A 26,665-nucleotide genomic window follows, 5' to 3' on the forward strand; every position below is an offset into this window, starting at 1 on the left:
AACCAGTTGATGACAGGGCTTTAAGAAAGAAGTAATGGCTAATAGGATCCAACAATACATTAAAAGGATCATCCACCACGACCAAGTGGGATTTATCCCCAGGATGCAAGGGTGGTTCAACATTCACAAATCAATCAATGTGATGGAACACATTAATAAGAGGAGGGAGAAGAACCATATGGTCCTCTCAATTGATGCAGAAAAAGCATTTGACAAAATACAGCATCCTTTCCTGATTAAAACTCTTCAGAGTATAGGGATAGAGGGAACATTCCTCAAGTTCATAAAATCCACCTATGAAAAACCCACAGTGAATATCATCTTCAGTGAGGGAAAAGCTGAGAGCTTTTCCCTGAAAACAGAACATGTCAAGGATGCCCACTCTCACCACTATTGTTCAACATACTACTAGAAGTCCTAGGAACAGCAATCAGACAACAAAAAGAAATAAAAGGTATTCAAATTGGCAAAGAAGTCAAACTCTCTCTTTTCACAGATGACATGATACTTTATGTGGAAAACCCAAAAGACTCCACCCCCAAATTACTAGAACTCATACAGCAATTCAGTAATGTGGCAGGATACAAAATCAATGCACAGAAATCAGTTGCTTTCTTTTACACTAACAATGCAACTGTAGAAAGAGAAATTAGAGAAACGATTCCATTTACAATAGCACCAAAAATGATAAGATACCTCGGAATAAACCTAACCAAAGAGGTAAAGGATCTATACTCTAGCAACTACAGAACACTCATGAAAGAAATTGAAGACACAAAAAGATGGAAAAATATTCCATGCTCATGGATCAGAAGAAATAACATTGTTAAAATGTCTATGCTACTCAGAGCAATCTATACATTCAATGCCATCCCAATCAAAATTCCAATGACATTTTTCAAAGTGCTGGAACAAACAATCCTAAAATTTGTATGGAATCAGAAAAGACCTCGAATCGCCAAGGAAATGTTGACAAAGAAAAACAAAGCTGGGGGCATCACGTTGTCCGATTTCAAGCTATATTACAAAGCTGTGATCACCAAGACAGCATGGTACTGGCACAAAAACAGACATATAGACCAATGGAACAGAATAGAGGACCCAGATATGGACCCTCAACTCTATGGTCAAATAATCTTTGACAAAGCAGGAAAAAAACATGCAATAAATGTTCAATTCAAACTCTTCAATAAATGGTGCTGGGAAAATTGGACAGCCACATGCTGAAGAATGAAACTCGACCATTCTCTAACACCATTCACAAAGATAAACTCAAAGTGGATGAAAGACCTCAGTATGAGACAGGAATCTATCAAAATCCTAGAGGAGAACATAGGCAATAACCTCTTTGATATCGGCCACAGCAACTTCTTTCAAGATACATCTCCAAAAGATAGTGAAACAAAAGCAAAAATGAACTTTTGGGACTTCATCAAGATAAAAAGCTTCTGCACAGCAAAGGAAACTGTCAACAAAACAAAGAGGCAACCCACAGAATGGGAGAAGATATTTGCAAATGACACTACAGATAAAGGGCTGGTATCCAAGATCTATAAAGAACTTCTTAAATTCAACACCCAAAAAACAAATAATCAAGTCAAAAAGTGGGCAGAAGATATGAACAGACACTTCTCTGAAGAAGACATACAAATGGCTAACAGACACATGAAAAAATGTTCATCATCATTAGCCATCAGGGAAATCCAAATCAAAACCACACTGAGATACCACCTTACACCAGTTAGAATGGCAAAAATGGACAGGGCAAGAAACAACAAATGTTGGAGAGGTTGTGGAGAAAAGGGAACCCTCTTACATTGCTGGTGGGAATGCAAGTTGGTACAGCCACTTTGGAAAACAGTGTGGAGGTTCCTCAAAAATTTAAAAATAGAGCTACCCTATGACCCAGCAATTGCACTCCTGGGTATTTACCCCAAACACACAGATGTAGTGAAAAGAAGGGCCATATGCTCCCCAATGTTCATAGCAGCAATGTCCACAATATCCAAACTGTGGAAAGAGCCAAGATGCCCTTCAACAGATGAATGGTTAAAGAAGATGTGGTCCATATATACAATGGAATATTACTCAGCCATCAGAAAGGATGAATACCCAACTTTACATCAACATGGATGGCACTGGAGGAGATTTTGCTAAGTGAAATAAGTCAAGCAGAGAAAGTCAATTATCATATGGTTTCACTTATTTGTGGAACATAAGGAATAGCATGGAGGACACTAGGAGAAGGAAGGGAAAAATGGGAGGGGGGAATTGGAGGGAGAGATGAACCATAAGAGACTATGGACTCTGAGAAACAAACAGGGTTTTAGAGGGGAGGGGGGAGGGGGGATTGGTTAGCCCAGTGATGGGTATTAAGGAGGGCACATACTGCATGTAGCACTGGGTGTTACAAGAAAACAATGGATCGTGGATCACCACATCAAAAACTAATGATGTATTGTATGGTGACTAACATAACATAATAAAATTAAAAAAAAAAGAAAGAAGTAATGGCCAACAGAATTATCTTTTGCAGAGACATTGAGGGAGATGAGGGCTAGTAAAGAAGCTTTTGACTTTGTTGATTAGGAGTTCATGGTAATTTGATGACACCAGATACCAGGGTCAGTGCAGAAATAGGAACAAATAAAAAAACTAAGTTATGGTGGATTAGGAAGTTAAGAGTTTAGAAACTACTTTCCAAGAAGGTTGTATTCAATGTATTGAAGAAAGATGGGATAAACACTGGAAAGAGATTTTTGGGGGGGTTGGTTGTAACTTGACTATGTTTATAGGCTGAAAGATCAATAAATGAAGGACCAAATAGAATGACATTTGAAAAGAGGCCAAAGTTGATGAACTGTGTGAAAGTGGAGTAGTGGAAGTAGGTGGTGGAAGTGGTCCCAATCTCAGTTCTGAAATCCCTTTGCTTGGCTTAGGGGTCAAAATGGGAGGTTTAAAAGAGGCACCAGATCATAGAAGCTGAAGTATGCAACTCAGGGGAAAATGTTTGGAGGAGAAGTAGGATAAGGGGACAGGAAGTTGACTTAAACCACAACAGGCATGGTTCAGATGAGATGAGAAGATCAACTTCATACCAGAGGAGCATAACTCATGGCAAGAGAAGTGAGAGGATCTCTATATTTGCAATTCCCTAAAATTTACAATTATCCCTCTTCTTTGGAGTAAAAATTGATATGATCCAGCCTGGAGGTAGTGGGATATACTAAAATGATTCTTCCAAGTGTCATGCGGTATAGAAGAAAGTAGGAACATTAGTTTGAACTCCAGCTCAGTTGCTTAATGAGTGACTTGGAGTAATTTGAGCACTCTGGACTTCATTTTTCTCATCTGTGGAAGGGAAAAACAACTCCTAGAATAGTTAGAAAGATTACATGAGATGATGTGCATAAAATATCTAGCACCAGTGCCTGGGACATAATAGCCATTAGTTGACTGTTCGCTCTCATCCTTCACTTCCTTTTCCCCAGTCCTATCAACACAGTGTGCTGGAGTCCCCAGAGGTCTTGCCCTTTTCTTCACCATTTTTTTAAATATTTTATTTATTTATTCATGAGAGTCAGAGAGAGAGAGAGGCAGAGGCAGAGGGAGAAGCAGGCTCTCCGCGGAGCAGGGAGCCCGATGTGGGACTCGATCCCAGGACCCTGGGATCATGACCTGAGCTGAAGGCAGACGCTTAACCGACTGAGCCACCCAGGCGTCCCCCATTTTTGTTTTTAATAGATAATGAGAATATGGAAAAACCTGTGGATTCTGGTAATACATGCCACAATGTCCAAGAGCTGATCATCTCCTGGACAGAGTCAAGCTGACCAGAGAGGACTGCACAACACCCCTCCTCTTACTTCCACTACCAAGGATTGAGACAAATCAGGCAGCTTCCACGATATCTTATAGCATCAGTGGGTCAGAGAAATGGGCATGATATTTAGTTAGAGACACTTTCAGGCTCTGAAACATATTTTTGATTTTCAGAGCTGAGAGTATCTGTTTCGCACTATTGAAAGCAGTAGCAGATCCCCCTACAAGTCCCATGGAGACTGGGTTCAGGCTCAGGTCCAGCTTCAAAGGGCCCTGGGGTGAAGGCTACCTATGGTGTCCTAAAGGAGGTCCAGAAAAATCCCCAGCCACATGAAAAAAGACATCCCTCACATTTTTGTTATTATTTTTACAGTCTAAAAATCTTTCTTCACAAGTTAGGTAAAGATTTATATATATAAATATAAATAATATAAATATAAATATATATATACACGTGTGTGTTTATATTTATAAGTATATAAGTATATTTATTTACTGTATATTTATAAGTATATAAGTATATTAATATACTGTTTAGGGGCACCTGGTTGGCTCAGTCTGTTGTGTCTGCCTTTGGCTCAGGTCATGATCCCAGGTTCCTAGGATAAAACCCCACGTCAGGTTCCCTGCTCAGTGTGGAGTCTGCTTCTCCCTCTCCCTCTGCCACTCCCCCTACTCTGCTCTCTCTCTCTCAAATAAATAAATAAAATCTTTAGAAATACACTGTACCTCTGAAACAAATAATACATTATATGTTAAAAAAAAAGATAGCAGGAAGGGAAAAATGAAGGGGGGAAATCGGAGGGCAAGACAAATCATGAGAGACTATGGACTCTGAGAAATAAACTGAGGATTCTAGAGGGGAGGGGGTGGGGGATGGGTTAGCGGGGTGATGGGCATTAAAGAGGGCACGTTCTGCATGGAGCACTGGGTGTTATATGCAAACAATGAATCATGGAACACTACATCAAAAACTAATGATGTAATGTATGGTGATTAACATAACATAATAAAATAAATAAATAAATAAAAATACGCTGTTTATAATAAAAATATATATTATATAACAAGTATTATTTGTAATACAACAAACAATATAATATATAATATAAATACATATGATATAATGAACTTTATATTAAAGAATCCAGACCCAGAGAATTTTATATAGTCTGGATCATCCTTTAGTTCTTAATTTTAGACAGTTTTGAAGAAAGACTTCCTTAAACTCTTATACCAGATTAGATTTACTGTTATTTTCTCTCATAACACCCTACATTTACCTTCCATAACACATTTTTATTGTGAGATTGTTTGGTGAGTGCCTCTTTCCCTCATTAGAACATGAGTTCCAGGAAGGCAAGGTGTTAGTCGTAGTATCTTTGGTATCTTTATCACCCAGGCCATTTGGAAAATTTATGAATGCAAGAAAAGAGCTCTTAAAGACCATCTAGTCTACCATCCTTATAAAGAAGAACAAAGAAGGGACTTTCCCAAGGTCATACAAAAAGGCATGGCATAGCTAGGTCTGAAACTCAGATCTCCTGATACTCTTTGTCTAGGTCTTTATTCAATGAATCTTCAACTCTGGTTAGTTCCAGGTCCCAGGTCATCAGGAACCAGTGCCAAGGGAAGACCATGGCATTCAGTATTTAGATGTCACCACATCTTCAGGCTTGTGCAACAGGAAGAACTGCTTTTCATCAATAAACATTTATCAAGCACCTACTATAAACAAGGCATATTACTAGTCATTAGGGATATTGTAAATAAGATAAAATCACAGGGGCGCCTGGGTGGCTCAGTTGGTTAAGTGACTGCCTTCAGCTCAGGTCATGATCCCAGGGTCCTGGGATCGAGTCCCGCATCGGGCTCCCTGCTCTGCGGGGAGCCTGCTTCTCCCTCTCCCACTCCCCCTGCTTGTGTTCCCTCTCTCGCTGTGTCTCTCTCTGTCAAATAAATAAATAAAATCTTAAAAAAAAAAGATAAAATCACAGCCCTTATAAAGCTTGATGGAGGACGCTGGCAATAAACAAAAGTACAAAATTCTAGAAGCAAAGTCAAAAGGCAAATGATAAACTAGTGGAAATACTTGCAATTCTTATACAAAGGGAAATTTTCTCTAATATGTAAAGAACTCCCAAAATAAATTTAGGAAAAAAATAGCAAGTTAATAAAAAAGATTGGGCATAATAGACATTGTTCTTGCTCTCATCGAGCTTGTAATCTCGTGGAATAATTCCTTTTTCTCTAAGGCTGAGGGAGTGGCTGGCCTGCATGGTTTTAAGGAACCAAAGGAAATATTGAGTGCTTGAGTAGCCCCTCTCATGTCTTTTTAGGGGCATTGCTAATAAAAGTCTGAATCTCAGCTCTGCCACTCACTAAATATGTCACTTGGAGGGAAATTGTTTAATGTCTTTGAGTTTCACTGTCCCAATTTTTGATATGGGAATGATTCTTATTCTATAAGGTTGTTGAGAAGAATAAGTGATGTAATAGATATGATAATACTTAGTATAATAAGCACTAATAACCCTTTTCCCCTTCCATTTTCCATTTCTTATTCTTCCTAAAACTGAGAATAGAGGAGCAGTGCCCCTTATTGTGACAATACGTAGGTTTTTTTTTTTCCTTTATTCTTTTTTTTTTTTCTTTTTTTTTTTTTGCTTCTTACCTTGTATTATCTAGTTTTGACAAAAAGCTCTTAGGTATATCACTTCCCTGAAATCCCATGAGGTACCTATTTCTTAGCTCAATTTTGAAATGAGGAAATTGATAATCAGAAATATTAGTAATTTACCCAATCCTCTACAGCTGGAAAGTGGTAAATTGGAATTCAAATCCAGGTCTTTGAACTGCATGCACAATGCTTTTGTCACTATAGCACAAGGCCTCACATGACAACCTGAAATACCTGTCACCAGGCAAGAGTCCACTTGAGTATCTTTGATATTTTTTTATTATGTTATGTTAATCACCATACATTACATCATTAGTTTTTGATGTAGTGTTCCATGATTCCTTGTTTGCGTATATCACCCAGTGCTCCATGCAGAATGTGCCCTCTTTAATACCTATCACCAGGCTAACCCATCCTCCCACCTCTCTCCCCTCCAGAACCCTCAGTTTGTTTTTCAGAGTCCATAGTCTCTCATGGTTCATCTCCCCCTCCGATTTCCCCCCTTCATTCTTCCCCTCCTGCTATCTTCTTCTTCTTCTTCCTTTTTTTTTTTTAACATATAATGTATTATTTGTTTCAGAGGTACAGATCTGAGAATCAACAGTCTTGCACAATTCACAATGCTTACCAGAGCACATAACCTCCCCAGTGTCTATCACCCAGCCACCCCATCCCTCCCACCCCCCACCACTCCAGCAACCCTCAGTTTGTTTCCTGAGATTAAGAATTCCTCATATCAGTGATGTCATATGATACATGTCTTTCTCTGTTTGACTTATTTCGCTCAGCATAATACCCTCCAGTTCCATCCACGTCATTGCAAATGGCAAGATCTCATTCCTTTTGATGGCTGCATAATATTCCATTGTATGTATATACCACACCTTCTTTATCCATTCATCTGTCGATGGACATCTTGGCTCTTTCCACAGTTTGGCTATTGTGGACATTGCTGCTATAAACATCGGGGTGCACGTACCCTTTCAGATCCCTACTTCTGTATCTTTTGGGTAAATACCAAGTAGTGCAATTGCTGGATCATAGGGTAGCTCTATTTTCAACTTTTTGAGGAACCTCCATACTGTTTTCCAGAGTGGCTGCACCAGCTTGCATTCCCAACAACAGTGTAGGAGGGTTCCCCTTTCTCCACATCCCCGCCAACATCTGTCATTTCCTGACTTGTTAATTTTAGCCATTCTGACTGGTGTGAGGTGGTATCTCATTGAGGTTTTGATTTGGATTTCCCTGATGCCAAGCGATATTGAACACTTTTTCATGTGTCTGTTGGCCATTTGGATGTCTTCTTTGGAAAAATGTCTGTTCATGTCTTCTGCCCATTTCTTGATTGGATTCTTTGTTCTTTGGGTGTTGTGTTTGATGAGTTCTTTATAGATTTTGGATACTAGCCCTTTATCTGATATGTCATTTGCAAATATCTTCTCCCATTCTGTCGGTTGTCTTTTGGTTTTGTTGACTGTTTCTTTTGCTATGCAAAAGCTTTTTATCTTGATGAAGTCCCAATAGTTCATTTTTGCCCTTGCTTCCCTTGCCTTTGGCGATGTTTCTAGGAAGAAGTTGCTGCGGCGGAGGTCAAAGAGGTTGCTGTCTGTGTTCTCCTTTAGGATGTTGATGGACTCCGGTCTCACATTTAGGTCTTTCAACCATTTTGAGTCTATTTTTGAGTGTGGTGTAAGGAAATGGTCCAGTTTCATTCTTCTGCATGTGGCTGTCCAATTTTCCCAACACCATTTGTTGAAGAGTCTGTCTTTTTTCCATTGGACATTCTTTCCTGCTTTGTTGAAGATTAGTTGACCATAAAGTTGAAGGTCCATTTCTGGGCTCTATTCTGTTCCATTGATCTAGGTGTCTGTTTTTGTGCCAGTACCATGCCGTCTTGATGATGACAGCTTTGTAATAGAGCTAGAAGTCCGGAATTGTGATGCCGCCAGCTTTGCTTTTTTCCCCCAACATTCCTCTGGCTATGCGGGGTCTTTTCTGGTTCCATACAAATTTTAGGATTATTTGTTCCATTTCTTTGAAAAAAGTGGATTGTATTTTGATGGGGATTGCATTGAATGTGTAGTTTGCTCTAGGTAGCATTGACATCTTCACAATATTCATTCTTCCAATCCATGAGCATGGAACGTTTTCCATTTCTTTGTGTCTTCCTCAATTTCTTTCATGAGTATTTTATAGTTTTCTGAGTACAGATCCTTTGCCTCTTTGGTTAGATTTATTCCTAGGTATCTTATGGTTTGGGGTGCAATTGTAAATGGGATCGACTCCTTAATTTCTCTTTCTTCTGTCTTGTTGTTGGTGTATAAGAATGCCACTGATTTCTATGCATTGATTTTATATCCTGCCACTTTACTGAATTCCTGTATGAGTTCTAGCAGTTTTGGGGTGGACTCCTTTGGATTTTCCACATAAAGTATCATAGCATGTGCAAACAGTGAGAGATTGACTTCTTCTTAGCCGATTTGGATGCCTTTTATTTCTTTTTGTTGTCTGACTGGTGTGGTTAGGACTTCTAATACTATGTTGAATAGCAGTGGTGATAGTGGACATCCCTGCTGCGTTCCTGACCTTAGGGGGAAAGTTGAGAAAGATATTCGCCGTAGGTTTTTCATAGATGGCTTTTATGATATTGAGGTATGTACCCTCTATCCCTATACTCTGAAGAGTTTTGATCAAGAAAGATGCTGTACTTTGTCAAATGCTTTTTCTGCATCTATAGAGAGGATCATATGGTTCTTGTTCTTTTATTAATGTATTGTATCACCAAATTAATGATTGATTTGTGGATGTTGAGCCAACCTTGCAGCCCAGGGATAAATCCAAATTGGTCATGGTGAATAATCCTTTTAATGTACTGTTGGATCCTACTGGCTAGTATTTTGGTGAGAATTTTTGCATCCATGTTCATCAAGGATATTGGTCTGTAATTCTCCTTTTTGATGGGGTCTTTGTCTGGTTTGGGGATCAAGGTAATGGTGGCCTCATAAAACGAGTTTGGAAGTTTTCCTTCCATTTCTATTTTTTGGAACAGTTTCAAAAGAATAGGTAATAATTCTTCTTTAAATGTTTGGTAGAATTTCCCTGGGAAGCCATCTGGCCCTGGGCTTTTGTTTTTTAGGAGATTTTTGACTGCTACTTCAATTTCCTTAGTGGTTATAGGTCTCTTCAGGTTTTCTATTTCTTCCTGGTTCAGTTTTGGTAGTTGACACATCTCTAGGAATGCATCCATTTCTTCCAGATTATCCAATTTGTTGGCATATAGTTCCTCATAATATGTTCTTATAATTGTTTGATTTCTTTGGTGTTGGTTGTGATCTCTCCTCTTTCATTCATGATTTTGTTGACTTGGGTCCTTTCTCTTTTCTTTTTGATGAGTCTGGCCAGGGGTTTATCAATCTTGTAAATTCTTTCAAAGAACCAGCTCCTTGTTTTGTTGATCTGTGCTACTCTTCTTTTGGTTTCTATTTCATTGATTTCTGCTCTCTTCTTTATTATTTCTCTTCTCCTGCTGGGTTTAGGCTTTATTTGCTGTTCTCTCTCCAGCTCCTTTAGGTGTAGGGTTAAGTTGTGTATTTGAGACCTTTCTTGTTTCTTTTTTTTTTTAAATTTTATTTATTTATTTGAGACAGAGAGAATGAGAGACAGAGAGCATGAGAGGGAGGAGGGTCAGAGGGAGAAGCAGACTCCCCGCTGAGCAGGGAGCCCGATGCGGGACTCGATCCCAGGACTCCAGGATCATGACCTGAGCTGAAGGCAGTCGCCCAACCAACTGAGCCACCCAGGCGCCCCCCTTTCTTGTTTCTTGAGAAAGGCTTGTATTGCTATATACTTTCCTCTTAGGACTGCCTTTGCTGTATCCCAAAGATTTTGAACAGTTGTGTTTTCAATTTCATTTGTTTCCATGAATTTTTAAAATTCTTCTTTAATTTCCTGGTTGACCCATTCATTCATTAGTAGGATGCTCTTTAGCCTCCATGTATCTGAGTTCTTTCCGACTTTCCTCTTGTGATTGAGTTCTAGTTTCAAAGCATTGTGGTCTGAAAATAGGCAGGGAATGATCCCAAACTTCTGGTACTGTTTGAGCCTGATTTGTGACCTAGGATGTGATCTATTCTGGAGAATGTTCCGTGGGCACTAGAGAAGAATATGTATTCTGTTGCTTTGGGATGGAATGTTCTGAATATGTCTGTGAAGTCCATTTAGTCCAGTGTGTCATTTAAAGTCTTTATTTCCTTGTTGATCTTTTGCTTAGATGATCTGTCCATTTCAGTGAGGGGGGTGTTAAAGTCCCCCACTATTATTGTATTGTTGTCCATGTGTTTCTTTGCTTTTGTTATTAACTGCCTTATATAATTGGTTGCTCCCATGTTAGGGACATAGATATTTATATTTGTTTGATCTTCTTGTTGGATAGACCCTTTAAATAGGATATAGTGTCCTTCCTCATCTCTTATTACAGTCTTTGGTTGAAAATCTAATTTGTCTGATATAAGGATTGCCACCCCAGCTTTCTTTTGGTATCCATTAGCATGGTAAATGGTATTCCACCTATTCATGTTCAATCTGGCGGTGTCTTTGTGTCCAAAATGAGTCTCTTGCAGACAGCATATCAATGGGTCTTGTTTTTTAATCCAATCTGATACCATGTGTCTTTTGATTGGGGCATTTAGCCCATTTACATTCAGGGTAACTATTGAAAGGTATGAATTTGGGCGCCTGGGTGGCTCAGTTGGTTAAGCGACTGCCTTCAGCTCAGATCATGATCCTGGAGTCCTGGGATCAAGTCCCACATTGGGCTCCCTGCTCGGCGGGAGTCTGCTTCTCCCTCTGACCCTCCTCCCTCTCATGCTCTCTGTCTCAAATAAATAAATAAAAAATCTTTTTTTAAAAAAAGGTATGAATTTAGTGCCATTGTATTGCCTGTAAGGTGACTGTTACTGTATATTGTCTGTGTTCCTTTCTGGTCTATGTTACTTTTAGGCTCTCTCTTTGCTTAGAGGACCCCTTTCAAGATTTCTTATAGGGCTGGTTTCGTGTTTGCAAATTCCTTTAGTTTTTGTTTGTCCTGGAAGTTTTTTCTCTCATTCTATTTTCAATGACAGCCTAGCTGGATATAGTATTCTCGGCTGCATATTTTTCTCATTTAGTGCTCTGAATATATCCTGCCAGTCCTTTCTGGCCTGCCAGGTCTCTGTGGATAGGTCTGTTGCCAATCCAATGTTTCTACCACCGTAGGTTACAGATCTCTTCTCCCAAGCTGCTTTCAGGATTTTCTCTTTGTCTCTGAAATTCGTAAGTTTTACTATTAGATGTCAGGGTGTTGACCTATTTTTATTGATTTTGAGAGGGGTTCTCCTGGATTTTGATGCCTGTTTCCTTCCCCAAATTAAGGAAGTTCTCTGCTCTAATTTTCTCCAATATACCTTCTGCCCCTCTCTCTCTTTCTTCTTCTTCTGGGATCCCAATTATCCTAATGTTGTTTCATCTTATGGTATCACTTATCTCTCAAATTCTGCCCTCGTGATCCAGTAGTTGTTTATCTCTGTTTTTGTCAGCTTCTTTATTTTCCATCATTTGGTCTTCTATATCACTAATTCTCTCTTCTGCCTCATTTATCCTAGCAGTTAGAGCACCCATTTTTTATTGCACCTCATTAATGACATTTTTTTATTTTGACTTGGTTAGATTTTAGTTCTTTTTTTTTTCTCCAGAAAGGGTTTCTCTAATAACTTCCATGCTTTTTTCAAGCCCAGGTAGTATCTTTAAAATCATCATTCTGAACTCTAGTTCTGACATCGTACTAATGTCCATATTGAGTAGGTCCCTGGCAGTCAGCACTGCCTTTTGTTCTTTTTTCTGTCTTGTCCTTTTGTCCAGAGGAGAATAGATGAGTGAGAGAACAAAATGCTAACAGGGTAACAATGTCCCCAGAAAATATACTCTAAACAAATCAGAAAAGACCTGAAGCCGGGGGAAAAGAAAGGGAAAGAGAGAAAAAAGAAAAAGAAAAAGATAAGACCAAACAAAAACAGAACAAAACAAAAAAAAAAAACAGTATATGATCAAATATGGTCAGGCTGATGCATAGATCAGTGCCACACACTAGAGTTTGAGTGTATTTTGGTCTGTTAGAAGAAAGTGCCTCCCCAAATTTTAAAGATAGAAAATCTTATATATGTACAAATATAAGGGTTAATACATTGAAGGTATGGAATATGACTGTAAAGATGAAAATTAGAAAATATTTTATAAAAGGAATTGAAAAGAAGTTGTTTGAAAAAAGAAAGAAGAGGATTTAAAAAGAAAAGAAAAGGAAAGAAGAAAAAAGGGAGAGAATGTGATCAGGCAGGAGACTAGAACAAAACCATAGGTTAGAGATTTAGGGTATATGTTGATCTGTTAGAAGAAACAGTATCTCAAAATTTTAAAGAGAGAACAACTTATATATATATGCCAAAAATAAGGGTAACTATTATGAAGGGATAGAATATGACTCTAAAAATGAAAAATAAAAATGTTTTCTTAAAAAAGAGAGTGATAAGATGTTGGTTGAAAAAGGGAAAAAGAAAAATCCAAAAAAAAAAAAAGTTAAAAAAAAATTAACTTTGAAAGACTAAAGAATCATGGTAAAAAAGCCATGAATTCTATGTGCAGTATTCCCCTAGCGCTGGAGTTTTGCCATTCTCATTGATCAGTAAATTTGGTCTTGGCTCGCTGTTCTTGCTGATCTTCTGGGGCTTCCCAAATATCTTTGCCAGAGGCGGAATTGCCCCACCCTTGCAGGGTCCGGGCTAAGTAATCTGCTCGGGTTTGCTCTCAGGAGCTTTTGTTCCCTGCAAACTTTCCCTTCAGCTTTGGAGGACGAGAGTGAAAATGGCGGCCTCCCAATCTCCACCCCAGGGGAGCCAAGAATTTGGGGCCCCACTCCTCAGTGCACCCCCAGAGAAAAGCAGTCAATCACTCCTGTCTCCCCGGTCTCCGACCGCACTCCATGCTCACCCGGTCTGTGACCGAGCATTTCTATCTCTGGCGCATGACCCCGTGTGGAGTTTCCAAACCCAGCAGATCCCTGCAGTGCACTCCTGCACCGCTCCTCTCGGGGGAGGAAGGGGAGCCTCCCCAGATCTGCCGCTTTTTAGGTCCCTGCTGGAGGAGCAGTGGCCCTACTGTGCCGCAGATCATGGTTTATGGCAACCCCGAGCTGAGAGCCCGCTCCTCAGCTCCGTCTCTGCAGCCAGCTTTTCCGCTCTGATACCTGGGAGCTCTGCTGCACTCAGGCACCTGCGGTCTTTTTTTTTTTTTTTTTAAGATTTTATTTATTTATTTGTCTGAGAGAGAGAGAGAGCACAAGCAGGTGGAGCACAGGCAGAGGGAGAAGCAGGCTCCCCGCTGAGTAGGGAGCCCGATGTGGGTCTTGATCCCAGGACCCCAGGATCACGACCTGAGCCAAAGGCAGACACTTAATTGACTGAGCCACTCAGGTTTCCCAGGCACCCCCATCCTTTCTTGACTCCGTGGGTGGTCTCAGGACCACGAGGGTTCCACACCCCGCTTAGCCACTGGAGCGACGTCCCTCAGCAGAGCCGACTTCTAAAAGTTCCGATTTTGTGCTCCGTGGCTCTATCACTTGCCAGAAACAGCAGACAGAGGCCCCCTCCCCCGCCGTCTATCCTCCCGAACATCGCCTCAGATTCACTTCTCCGCACGTCCTACGTCCCAGAAAGTGGTCGCTTTTCTGTTCAGAGAGTTGTTGCTATTCTTTTCTTAGATCTCCTGTTGAGTTTTTAGGTGTTCAGAATGGTTTGATCCCTATCCAGCTGAATTCCTGGGACCAGACAAAATCCAGGTCTCCTACTCCTCCACCATCTTGCTCCGCTCCTCTCTTTGATATTTTTTTCCCACTTAACACAGTTGTGGCACTCCTCAACAGTGAGACATTTGACCATCTACATCATAACGGCTGCTTTTAGGTTAGAAAAGTTCAGTTTATACATTGGAGATTCTGAACTACCTATCGTCATACAAATTACAATGGTTGACACTCTTTAGATGAGCCTACAAAAACTGACATATGCAAATATAGGATGAGAACATTAAGGAAAAGTGTTATGGTAACTAACCCTAGAGAGAAGTATGTAAGAATTAACTGCCTCCTAAATCAGTGCTAAACCAAGTTCTAGCATCCTAGTTCTAGAAGATGTTTAGTTGTAGAGTAAGCTCAAGGGTTTGGCCCTTTATCCTCCCCAAATGCACTATTTTTGTCCTTCCTTTTACCAGAGGATATACTAGGAAGATGAAAACGGTTTGTGTGTGTAATATCAAAGACAATAGGGGAACCCATCCCATTTTGAATCAAAGAATATATATTTTAAAGAAATGCAACTTTGTTCCTTCCAAATATCACGTTAGTTCGTCCTTCCTCCCTTCCCCATCCATTCAAAACTGTTGCCTAAAAGTTCATTTTTGCTTTTGTTTCCCTTGCCTTTAGAGCTGTGCCTTGAAAGAAGTTGCTGTGACCAATGTTGAAGAGGCCACTGCCTATGTTCTTCTCTAGGATTTTGATGGATTCTTGTCTCACATTGAAGTCTTTCATACATTTTGAGTTTATCTTTGTGTATGGTGTGATAGAATGGTCTAGTTTCATTCTTCTGCATGTGGCTGTCCAGTTTTCCCAGCACCGTTTATTGAAGAGACTGTCTTTTTTCCACTGGATATTTTTTCCTGATTTGTTGAAGATTAATTGACCATAGAGTTGAGGGTCCATTTTTGGGGTCTCTATTCTGTTCCATTGATCTATGTGTCTGTTTTTTACTTCGTCAAGATAAAAAGCTTCTGCACAGCAAAGGAAACAGTCAACAAAACTAAAAGGCAACCCACGAATGGGAGAAAATATTTGCAAATGGCATATCAGATAAAGGGCTGGTATCCAAGATGTATAAAGAACTTATCAAACTCAACACCCAAAAAACAAATAATCCAGTCATGAAATGGGCAGAAGACATGAACAGACACTTTCCCAAAGAAGACATACAAATGGCTAACAGACTCATGAAAAAATGCTCAATGTGGGCGCTTCAGTGGCTCTGTCATTAAGCTTCTGCCTTTGGCTCAGGGCATGGTCCCAGGGTCCCAGGGTCCCAGGATTGAGTCCCACATCAGGCTTCCTATTCGGCGGGAAGCCTACTTCTCCCTCTCCCACTCCCCCTGCTTGTGTTCCCTTTCTTGCTGTGTCTCTCTCTGTCAAATAAATAAAATCCTTTTTAAAAAGGCTCAATAAGTCAAACAGAGAAAGACATGTATCATATGACCTCACTGATATGAGGAATTCTTAATCGCAGGAAACAAACTGAGGGTTGCTGGAGTGGGGGGTGGAGTGGGAGGGATGGGGTGACTGGGTGATAGACACTGGGGAGGGTATGTACTCTGGTAAGTGCTGTGAATTGTGCAAGACTGTTAAATCTCAGATCTGTACCTCTGAAACAAATAATGCAATATATGTTAAGGAAAAAGAAGAAGAAGAAGAAGAAGAAAAGAAGAAGAAGAAGAAGAAGAAGAAGAAGAAGAAGAAGAAGAAGAAGAAGAAGAAGAAGGAGAAGAAGGTAGCAGGAGGGGAAGAATGAAGCGGGGGAAATCGGAGGGGTAGACAAACCATGAGAGATGATGGACTCTGAAAAACAAACTGAGGGTTCTAGAGGGGAGAGGGGTGGGAGAATGGGTTAGCCTGGTAATGGGTATTGAGGAGGGCACATTCTGCATGGAGCACTGGGTGTTATGCACAATGAATCATGGAACACTACATCTAAAACTAATGATGCAATGTATGGGGATTAACATAAGAATAAAAAAAAAGGCTCAACATCACTAGCCATCAAGGAAATACAAATCAAAACCACAATGAGATACCACCTTACACCAGTTAGAATGGCTAAAATTAACAAGACAGGGAACAACAAATGTTGGTGAGGATGTGGAGAAAGGGGAACCCTCTTACACTGTTGGTGGGAATGCAAGCTGGTATAGCCACTCTGGAAAACAGTATGGAGGTTCCTCAAGATGTTAAAAATACAGCTACCCTCTGACCCAGCAATTGCACTACTAGACCTTTACCCCAAAGATACAGATGTAGTGAAAAGAAGGGGCACATGCACTCCAATGTTCATAGCAGCAATGTCCACAATAGCCAAACTGTGGAAGGAGCCGAGATGCACTTCAACAGATGAATGGATAAAGAAGATGTGGTTCATATATACAAAGGAATATTACTCAGTCATGACAAAGAATGAATACCTACCATTTGCATCAACATGGATGGAACTGGAGGGGATTATAAGTGAAATAAGTCAAGCAGAGAAAGACAATTATCATATGGTTTCACTCCTATGTGGAACATAAGGAATAGTGCAAAGGGCCATAGGGGAAGGGAGGGAAAACTGAATGGGAAAAAATCAAATATTTTTCTCACAAACCATGAAAGACTCTGGACTCTGGGAAACAAACTGAGAGTTAAAGAAGGGAGGGGCTGGGGGAATGGGGTAACCAGGTGATGGATATTAAGGTGGGCATGTGTTGTGATGAGCACTGGGTGTTATACACAACTAATGAATTGTTGATCACTACATCAAAAACTAACATGTACTAGTTGGCTAACTGAACATAACAAAAAAGAAAAAAAAAACTGTTGCCTATGGATTTTTCCCTTAGGTGGACAATTCTAGAAAATAGATGGGGATGGTTGGCAAGGGCACTCCAATTATTTCTGTCATAGATGGAAACTTCTGAAGGACTCTGGGAGTAAGGTACAGGGAGTTAAGAGTGGAACCAGTTTGTTTTTCTAAGTCTTTAAACAACTTTCTGGGACTCCTATCTTATTTATTTCATTTATTTTTATTTCTAAGAAGTTAAGCAAAGATCAGCTTCAGCTCAGCCTGCCTAATGATCATAAATTGGAAATTGAGTTATTTTCTGGATAAAACTGCCCTTGTAGACTATGATGATAGCTGGTCTGAATTTCATATTTGTTAGCCAGAACCATATTATATATTTTTGTAGATTGCTTCAAAACCCCTACCCTTCATAAATTGTTGCATGGTATTTCAATCCTGCCTCTGCCATTTAGTAGCTGTTTAACTTAGGCAAGTAACAGCTCCTCATCTGTTAAAGGGAGATAATTATAGTATCTTCCTCATAAAGTAATTGTGATCAAATTGCATAAACAAATACATGTAAAGGCCTCGAGATAGTGCCTGTTACTTAGGAAGTTCATGCAGTGTGATGATGATGACGATGATGATGATTATACAAAATTAACCTCTTTGTAGGTCCAAGAACTTTGTCTGGTTTCTCCCAGAACACATTTGTTGGATAGGACTTTGGGCTTCTATTACTCTAGGACATCTGTAGATACTAAAAGATATTCTTAGGCTAATATTTACTTTGTTACATAAGTCGTCCCTCATTCACACAAGCTCACCATGTTCTTTCCCATCTCTGCGTGTTTATACTTATGTTCTCTCCTCTGCCTGGAAGACTTCTCTCACTACTGATCTTATTATACTTTATGTTGGCTAACTGAACATAAGGATTTTTTTTTTTTAAGAGTCTTTTAAAACACTGCCTCTTCTGCGAAGTTACTTGTCCAGCTTGTTGGAATAAACTTTTCTTTTCATGGCCTAACTTTCAAAATTCCTTGTCTTGGAGATGAAAGGTCACGGCATCATCTGTACCTTCTCTGGCTATTCATGACTCATTGGATAAATTTCAAACCCTCAACATAGTATATAAGACCTTTCCCACTTTGGTCCCCTGCTTATCTATCTTACTACCATTTTTTTAGTTATTCTTTCCTTTGCTCACTCAATTCTAGGCCACATGAGTCTCCTTATCTTCCTGGAATATAACACATTCTTTGCCATCACGGAGCCTTTACACATGCTGTTTCTTCTGCTTGGAATGGCCTTTCACCAGTTATTCACTTGGTTCACATCTTCTCATTCTGCAGGTAGCCTTCAAAGGTTACTTCTTTTGAGAGGCTTCCTTGACCTATCCAAGTTTGGTGGATTATATTTCCCTTGTTATGTGTTCTCCCAGCCCTCTGTGCTTCCCCCTTTCTTGTCATATTTACCCACAAATGTTTGTTTAATACCTACTTTCCACCACACTGCAAGTTTCAAGAAGGCAAACATTGTTATGTGTCTTGTTCATCTCTGTATCCTGAGTGCCTGGCACCATGCCTGATACTTACAAAACATTCAACATATATTTGTTGAATGAAAAAATCTAGTCCAGCCTCATTGTAGAGATGAAAATATGGAGGCCCATAGAGGGAGAGGGATTTACTCAAGGTCACACAGAGAACCAGTGGCATAGAAAAGACTGTATCCCAGGACTTCTAACTTCTGGTGAAATTCTCCTTTCTATACATGCACCTCCACTACAGTACTTGTTACTTGTACATACTTATGTGAATTCCTTGAGGGAAGGGACCACATTTTATACATGTGCTGTCCAATTAGCTACTAGCTACATGTGGCAATTGAACTGGAAACATGGCTAGTCCAAATTGCAATGTACTATAAGTGTAAAATGCACACTGCATTTCAAAAAATGTAGAATATCTCATTAATAAATTTTTACATTGTTTATAGGTTAAGACAACATTTTGGATGCATTGGGTTAAATAAAATATATTATGAAAATTACTTGCACCTATTTATTTTTCAAATTTTAATGTAGCTATTAGAAAATTTAGAGCTCACATTATATTCTATTGGATATATATTACTGGTCTGTTCTATAGTTTTCCCCCTTTGTACCAAACATAGAGTTTTGCAGCCAGTAAGGCTCAACACAGCCTGTTGAATAAAGTTGAGCTGTAGTTGGTAGGTTAGTTGCTGCCACCTCTCTTGTCAATGTCACTGGGCTTGTGGGGAACATCACAGTAAATCTTCTATGGCCAGGCCCAGGTACACATGAAGTTTTTCCATCCTGGCCTGGAGGTGCCCTATAAATTGCATCAGCCTTTGGTTTCTTTTCAGAGGAAGCTCCAGTGCAATCATATGCACAGCAATCACTGGGGTTAAGGTGGAGTGTGTAGACACTGTCCTCTTACACAGGAAGTGGCTTCAGCTTTGCAATTGTTCTTGGGGCTTTTTCTTGACAGGTTTCCAATAAGAGATGGGATTAAATGAGCAGGGAAATAAACTTGAAATTAAAAGAAAGATTTCATGGAGATGAGGTAAGCCAAGGAATGTGGGGAACTTGGGCTATGAGGATTCCTTCTTTTGATAGTGCACTGGTACATTAATTTATTCAACTTGCAGTTCTGGGATAACTATTTCATGTATGGCCCTGTGAAGAAAAGAAGGGATCAGACATGAGTCTGACTTTGGGCAGTTCTTGGGAGAGACAGACACATAAGTGTGCTATGAACAGGTTTTGGGCACTAGAGGCAAGCACAGTGGGGAGCAATTATTTTCAGTGGGAGAAGGGTGGTCAGAGAAGGCTTTTCAGAGATCATGAACATCATTATTTTGTCTCTCCATCTTTTAAGATATAGCTAAAATCCTACCTTCCCAAGAACCACCTCCTTGTCCCCTGCCCTAGAACAGTCACACTCTTCTGACAGCACTTTGTATTTTTGTCAAATTATCTTATCTCATACTGAAGAAAAACATAGTTCCTTGGGTGCATGCCTTCCCAAGAATCCCTCAATATGATGTGGTGGCTGAGGCTCAAACAGGCTGTGCGTGATTTTTCAAGGGCATATAGTTAATGAGTTACAGAGGTGGGTCTATAACTCAGGGGCTAAATCCTACAATGTAAGACACAATGACTCTGACTCAAAATTCAGTTGTTCCTTCCATTCCAGCACTGAGTGAATAAATGAATGTATCTACAGTGTGGGACTCCAGCACTGCCTAACAGCCCTGTCCATCCAACTCTCTTCTCCCTCATCCCCCTTAATAGGCTTAGCCAAGTAAAAAAGCATCCAAAATGAGAGAACTGTGAGTCTTTTGGTTGGACAACAGACCTAGAGGAAAGTTCCCTTTGTGCTATTGCTGCAAAGTTGGCCCTTCTCAACATGCTTTGTGCTTATGAGGTAAAGAGGGACTTCAAGGATCCCGATATCTTTGCTCTAATTCAGGTCTTCTGCATAGATGGCATGATTTGCAGGTCCTTCTGGCTCCCAAGGCTCTCTTTCATGGACATACTATGTGGTTCAAAGTGATCACTATTAATTACTATTTTAGGTAAAAACATTGCCTCCAAAAGGCCCCTTTTAAAAAGTTAGTAGATTACTTTAACTGATAGGTGAAAAAAAAAAAGAGTGGGCAACTGAAATTACTCAATCTCTGTGAAGTAAGTAGAAAAGATGGAGTCCCTCCCTAAGAAAGTGCCCACAGGACAATCCTGACTCCACCCCAAGCTTTTAGTCAGAAACCAAAAATAAAAAGGAACTGAATCTTTCTAGAAGCCATATCTGGGGAAACTGGTCTCAAGGACAAAGCCAATAAATTATTCTGGTAGAAGGAAGTTTCTGCAGAGTAGTGTAACTGCAAGTGAATCTCTATCCCAAGTTGTCCCTAGTCTCTAGACCCTGCAACCACAAGGAAGCCCACAGTGAGGGAGGGGCAGGGATAGAGCAGTTTATAAAGAAACCAAGGAATATTTGAGTCGGAGAGGCCACTAAGATCATCTAGTTGAGCTTATGTTGATTAAATAGAAAACCAAAGCTAGGGGAGGAAACAGACCTAACAAATCTAGGACTGGGGCACCAAACTCCTGGATCCCAGCAGATAGTCTTTTCTCTTGAACCTTAATTTATAAGACTGTATGTAGCTTGGATAGATTGATTATTCACCAGGGTTTGAGCACTGCTCAGGGTCCTACTTCTGTTATGTAGATTAAGGACTGGGACTTGAGCACTGAAATCATTGAAAGCAATCACAAGTATACCCTAAAAGCATTGAAAAATTGCCTCTCCCTTCTGCCATGTTATCAGGTTTCATGATGTAGAGCACTGCATAATGGGAATCCAATTTCTTCCAGACTGCGAATGGGGACTGCCCAAGGATTGCAAACATGTGGCACTAGGAAGTCATTCTCTTTCTTCTCACACTTTTCATGAAGCCTGGATCTCACAGTTGAACTTAATATGGTCTGGCACCATATTTTCCTTCTCAAGGTCAACTACTTTCTTCTCTCCTTGTAGCCATTGTGGGAGAGTAGAAAACACTTAACATTTGGAGTCAAAAAGACCTGAATGCAAATTCTGTCTCCTCCATTAATTCTTAGTTTTGTGTTTGTAGGCAAGTCATTTTACTTCTATGTGCTTCAGTTTCTTCATCCTCTCATAGGGATGATAATACCATAACAGAGTTGATGATTAAATGAGATAATACATGTAAAGCACATAATCTTATTATTAATAGATGTGAATTTCCTTCTGTCCTTCTTTCTGTAAGTGGCTGGATGCCAAAATGTGATCTGTGGCCAGAGCTGTGCCAGCAAGGGCCAGCTTCATAAAGCATGTGACTTGTAAAGTTTCCCAGGTCTCCATGCTTAAGAAGACCTCACACAATAGGGGTTAATGTTCTGCTGTCATCATCCTGAAATTCTTACTTTTTTTTTAATAGGAGGCCCCTCATGTACATTTTACACTAGGTCTTGCAAATTATGCAGCTGTGCCAGGTGAGAAGCCATGTCAAAGGGAAGTAAAAAGGGTATTTCAGGACCAGGAGGCATTCTGACAGCGAAAGAACCCATGCTTTGGAGTTGATAGAAGTGGATTTAAATTCCAGCTATGCCACTAATTTGCTTTTTGATATCAGGAATTTTCTTTCATCTATCAGAAGGTCTGTTTCTTAATTTTGACAATGTGGATTTTCATTTGATAATGTCTCAGCTGTGATCCCAGGATTCCCTCATTAACATTGGGATAAATGTTAATGCAGCATGGAGCTCCCTCATTGCAGCCTGGAGAACCAGTATCTGTTGGAAGTCAGCTACAAGTGGGCGTGTGTGTGTGGGGGGGTGGTGCATGGCAGTGGGAACTGTTGCTGCAGTAGCGAACCCTTTCACAACAGCACTGTTTTGTCATTTTGCACCCAGATTTCCGTTGGCTAACCTCAGCCTTATCTTCCTCATTTCTGTTTCCTCTTGAAGACACCAAAGGCCCTTCAAAACACACGACCTTCCTCCTCCAGGCAAAAAGCCCAGTTACCTCTGGCCTCTGCAGTTTGGCTCATCACCAGGGAACTTTTGCCTCCTTTGAGACCAAGACACCACTCCGGTAACAGGTATAATATCTATTTGTCCTCTCTGCTTGGATTCCCAAGCTGGGGCAGTGTCCATGGCTACCAAACATGGCTTGGACCTGCCTTTCCCATTCTCCTTATACTCTCCTCAGGGATCCTAGGTCAAGGGTGGGTGAGAAGAATGTTCCCAGTGGTCGTCTATCCTGAAACTTCTAATAGTGAGAAAGGAGGATGACATTTCTTCTTCAAACAGGCTTTTTAAGAGATAGCCACATGGAAGTGGAATGTTCTCTGGACTCAGGGGTTAGGAAATTTGAGTAGCAGCCCTGATTTTGCCATTTACCTAAAGACTCTTTTTGTTTTTATATCCCTTATTTTGATGGTTGTCAACTCTCTATTGAGAAAGGACGTAAGAGTGATGATGAGTAAATATCTCTGGGTGGGGCTGAATGGGGGGATGAACCATGCCTAAAAAAATTCCATACTGCCTCCAGTATGTATGAGGAGGCCCAACTGGATTAGGTGCAGGGCAAGTCCTGCTGTTTGTTGTGTTAACCCTGCCAGGGTAGATCAGGGGGCAAATGATGTTGTTTTGTCTAGTATGACAGAACCAAGAGAAGAGCTTTCAGAGTTCCTTAATATCTCTATGTAGCTATTCACATCTTCTTCCTATGGGTCTGACCAGCCTTTCTCAACTGAGCCTACTTTTCTTATATATACTCTTTTGGAGAGGCATGGACTAGAACATCAAGAGTGGAAATAAAACCTATTTGGTTTCAGCTTAGCTACTGACTCTTTCCATTAATACTGGGGTGACATGATCTCTAAGGCTCTTCAACTTTGAGTGTACTAAGAAGAAATCTTTAGCCATTTTATATTTCTCTCTTTTTTTATGAAGTCAGAAAGGGCTTTCAGGAGGCTGCAGACATCTCCAGTTTATCCAGGTCTTCTCACTGGAGCTGGTAGCCAATGAGGGTAATTATAGAAAAAGGCACCAATCCAGTTCTCTCTGTCTTGCCATCCTGAACTCAAACTCTATTAATCAGCTTTCTTGGCTGGCTTCCACCCACAGATCCAGGGACTGAACCAAGGTGCCTGTGACCACCTATATGGGAAACTCTGGAAAGCTCACCAAACACTTTCCAGAGCTGGACCAAACACTTCACCAAACAATTCTGCCAGGTAAGTCTTGTCCCCATTTCCAGAGAAGACAACTGAAGCTCAAAGAAAGACTTGTCCAATGCCATGATTGGTTAGTTTGTACCTAAGGCAGCATTAGAATCCAAGTTTTTATGATTCTTTGCACTATACCATATATGGTGACCAAGATTGTTGCTTTGGCTGAAAGAACCACAATTCTGGGTGGCTTGAGGTGGATTGAATAGATAAGAGATGTGAGGGTATGGGAAAAACTCTTTATAGACGTATATTTGAAGTCATTCCTAGATCTCAAATTGGAGAAGCATGTCACCCTCTCACCAACATACATTAAACTAAAAGAGTTGAGTTTTTTTTTTTTTAACTACTTTTTTTTGTTGCTGTTCCTGAAAGACAAGTCCCTCTGCCTTGTCTTAGCTGGGACAGGGCATTCTGACCTCATGGGGCAGTTTTCTATTCCTGAAAATCTTGCAATGTTTGCCACTTTTCATGCCATTATTTAATATAGGCCAGCTACTTTCTCATAGATCAATTGCCACAGTGGAGAGGGTGAGACATTTGACACAGACAACCTGGAATTTTTATCAACAGGATCTGGGTGTTACCAAGGGAATTTCCCTAGAAGTTCCAGACCTGACCATCTGCTGGCAGCTTCCTCATTTCCCTAATGGCTGTGGGTGGAAAGATCCCAGTGCCTAACTGCCAAGTCTACTGCTTGTCTTTTGCCATCCTTGTGGATGTATCTCCCTTTTCCCAGAGAGATATACATAACAGGGAGGTAAAAGAACCAATGAGGAAAACTGAAAGGCACAATGGGGTGATAAGGCACAGCCCAAACTGTACAGCTTGTATAACTTTTAGCAACTCTCTTCCTCAATATGAACCTTTGTTTCCTCATTTATAATATGAGTGGGTAAGACTAAATGATGGTCATTTTATAGCTGCCATTCTTGAGTCCTGATGGGACAAGGGAGACCATGTTAGGAAAGGCTGAGGCCATAAAGCATTCCTGTTTCATCTGTCTTGACCCTGTTAAATCAATTGTCAATGGCCCTTGCTTTCCTTCTGGTAGCACAACCACCATTTTTGAACATTTTTTATGCATCAAATACTGAACTAAAAGCTTTATATACATTACCTCATGCCATTTTCACAATAACTTATTAGGTAGGTACTCATACCCATTTTGTGGATGTGGAAAACAAACTCAGAGAGATGAATAATTTATCTGAAGTTTCTTAGCTACTTAGTGACAGAGCCAAAATTCAAGCCTATGTTTAACCTCAAAGTCTATGTTCATAACCACAAGACTGTGGGAGAGTAGGGAAGGGAGGGCATGGACACTGACTCTGGGGCCTAGTCCTTTCCTGAGGTCAGAGCGGCAGGACAATGACCAAATTCTCTCCCTACTGCATATAGGAGTCCACTGAAGCTTGGAACCCCAAGAAATGCCATAGCTATAGTACTCAAGCCTGAGGACCCCAACTTGAGCACTGGGGCCTCATTTGTGATCTCAACTGGGCCTTCCCTTAGGATCCATCTTCTGGTTGGGAGCCTTATGCCTATTTTGCTCACTTCCCTATTCTGATGTTTCAGCTAGTCCTTATCCTCAGCAGTTTCTCTGGAGTTCAGGGTGTGACTCATTTTTCTTTCTTTCCCTCCAGGGCCACATCTCCCAGGAAGATCTTGCCTCCCCACTGAAGCCCCTGGCCTGGCCTCCTGCAGTGCCACGCTCCGTGTATTTGACAAGCTGAGTTGGACACTCCGTGTGGTAGAGTGTCAGTTTGTCAAATACCCCAAGTGCGGCACATGCCTAACAGCTCCAGGCCAGGGCAGTTGGGATACAACAAATAAATTGCCAACTGGATACAAGATCACTTGCCAAACATGAACTAATCTGTCACAAGTTATTTCCAGTGACTCTGAGGGAACTGAAGCATTGTATCTGAGGTTGCCAGGGGAAAAGTGAGGCAACTCTTGAAGCTACAGCCCTGTACTGTTTTTATATTGTCAGAGCCTGAGGGGGGCATAATGGTCTTAGAAAGGTATATAGGGCCCAGGGATGGACGTGCTCTTTGATTCATATTTCCTTTCTTCACATTCCTCTACAGAGTCTCCCAGTAAGGACACTAGAACTTTCACACAAGCTTCATGACAGGGCTTAGAAACCCACTTTCCTGATATTCAGCCTTGACTTCTAAATGCATTTTGACCTTATTTATTTTTTCCTCTTCCTCATGTCTTTTTTTCCTTCTGGTTATACTTCCTCCATTTTTTTTCTGCCTATTCAATTATTTCTCATACTTCTGGTCCAGCCAAAATCTAGTCTCTCCAAAGACTTGTGAAAGTTAGCCTACACTTTTTTTCTTCTTCATTCGAACACTCCTTGCTTTGGTCCTTATATGTACCCCTTTCTTCTCCTATTGCCTAATAGCACCTCTTAAACTGTTAGTAAACTTTTCCAGGGGATGTTTTTGAATTCCCCAGTAAATTGTGAGGACAGCACTATGTTTCCTTGATTGCTGTCTCCCCTTTCCATCCCTACCCCAGCATGCAGCTCAGTACTCTGGTTACAGAAAATAATAAATGTTTACTGGTTGATTGACTTTGTACTAGACCATTATCCTTGGTTTTGGATCAAAATGCCATCCAGGAATTTTGTGAAAAAAATTAAACTGTGGTCATGATAATGCTATAGGGTATGTGAGGGGTTTTCCTCCTGAGAAATAGT

General features: G+C 40.5%; 1 protein-coding gene and 1 long non-coding RNA gene across 5 annotated transcripts in view; one reads left to right on the top strand and one right to left on the bottom strand.

Moving 5' to 3' along the window:
* Positions 1-26,665, bottom strand: part of VSIG4 (V-set and immunoglobulin domain containing 4) — a 127,699-nt gene that overhangs the window by 44,536 nt on the left and 56,498 nt on the right. The window contains exon 8 of one of the 3 annotated variants that reach the window (XM_064574148.1): positions 11,660-12,481. The exons of 1 other annotated variant lie outside the window; for it this stretch is intronic. In XM_064574148.1, the coding sequence (XP_064430218.1) occupies positions 12,352-12,481 (130 nt within the window). In that variant the 3' untranslated portion in view covers positions 11,660-12,351. Of the gene's footprint in view, positions 1-11,659; positions 12,482-19,181; positions 19,868-26,665 lie in introns of those variants that run through there. One more of the 3 variants, XM_064574151.1, reaches the window with a different exon arrangement.
* On the top strand, positions 19,725-26,536 carry LOC123846983 (uncharacterized). Of its 2 annotated transcripts, XR_006791414.1 has the most exons (4): positions 19,725-19,754; positions 22,685-22,818; positions 23,849-23,958; positions 25,599-26,536. It is a non-coding gene; the product is annotated as an uncharacterized LOC123846983 (long non-coding RNA). The 2 variants fall into 2 exon arrangements; XR_006791415.1 differs by lacking the exon at positions 19,725-19,754 and having other exon boundaries at positions 22,638-22,818.

This window comes from Mirounga angustirostris, unplaced genomic scaffold (genome assembly GCF_029215605.1).
Source record: "Mirounga angustirostris isolate CCGP_5_RB_7025 unplaced genomic scaffold, mMirAng1.0.hap1 SCAF_11, whole genome shotgun sequence".
Lineage (NCBI taxonomy): Eukaryota > Metazoa > Chordata > Mammalia > Carnivora > Phocidae > Mirounga > Mirounga angustirostris.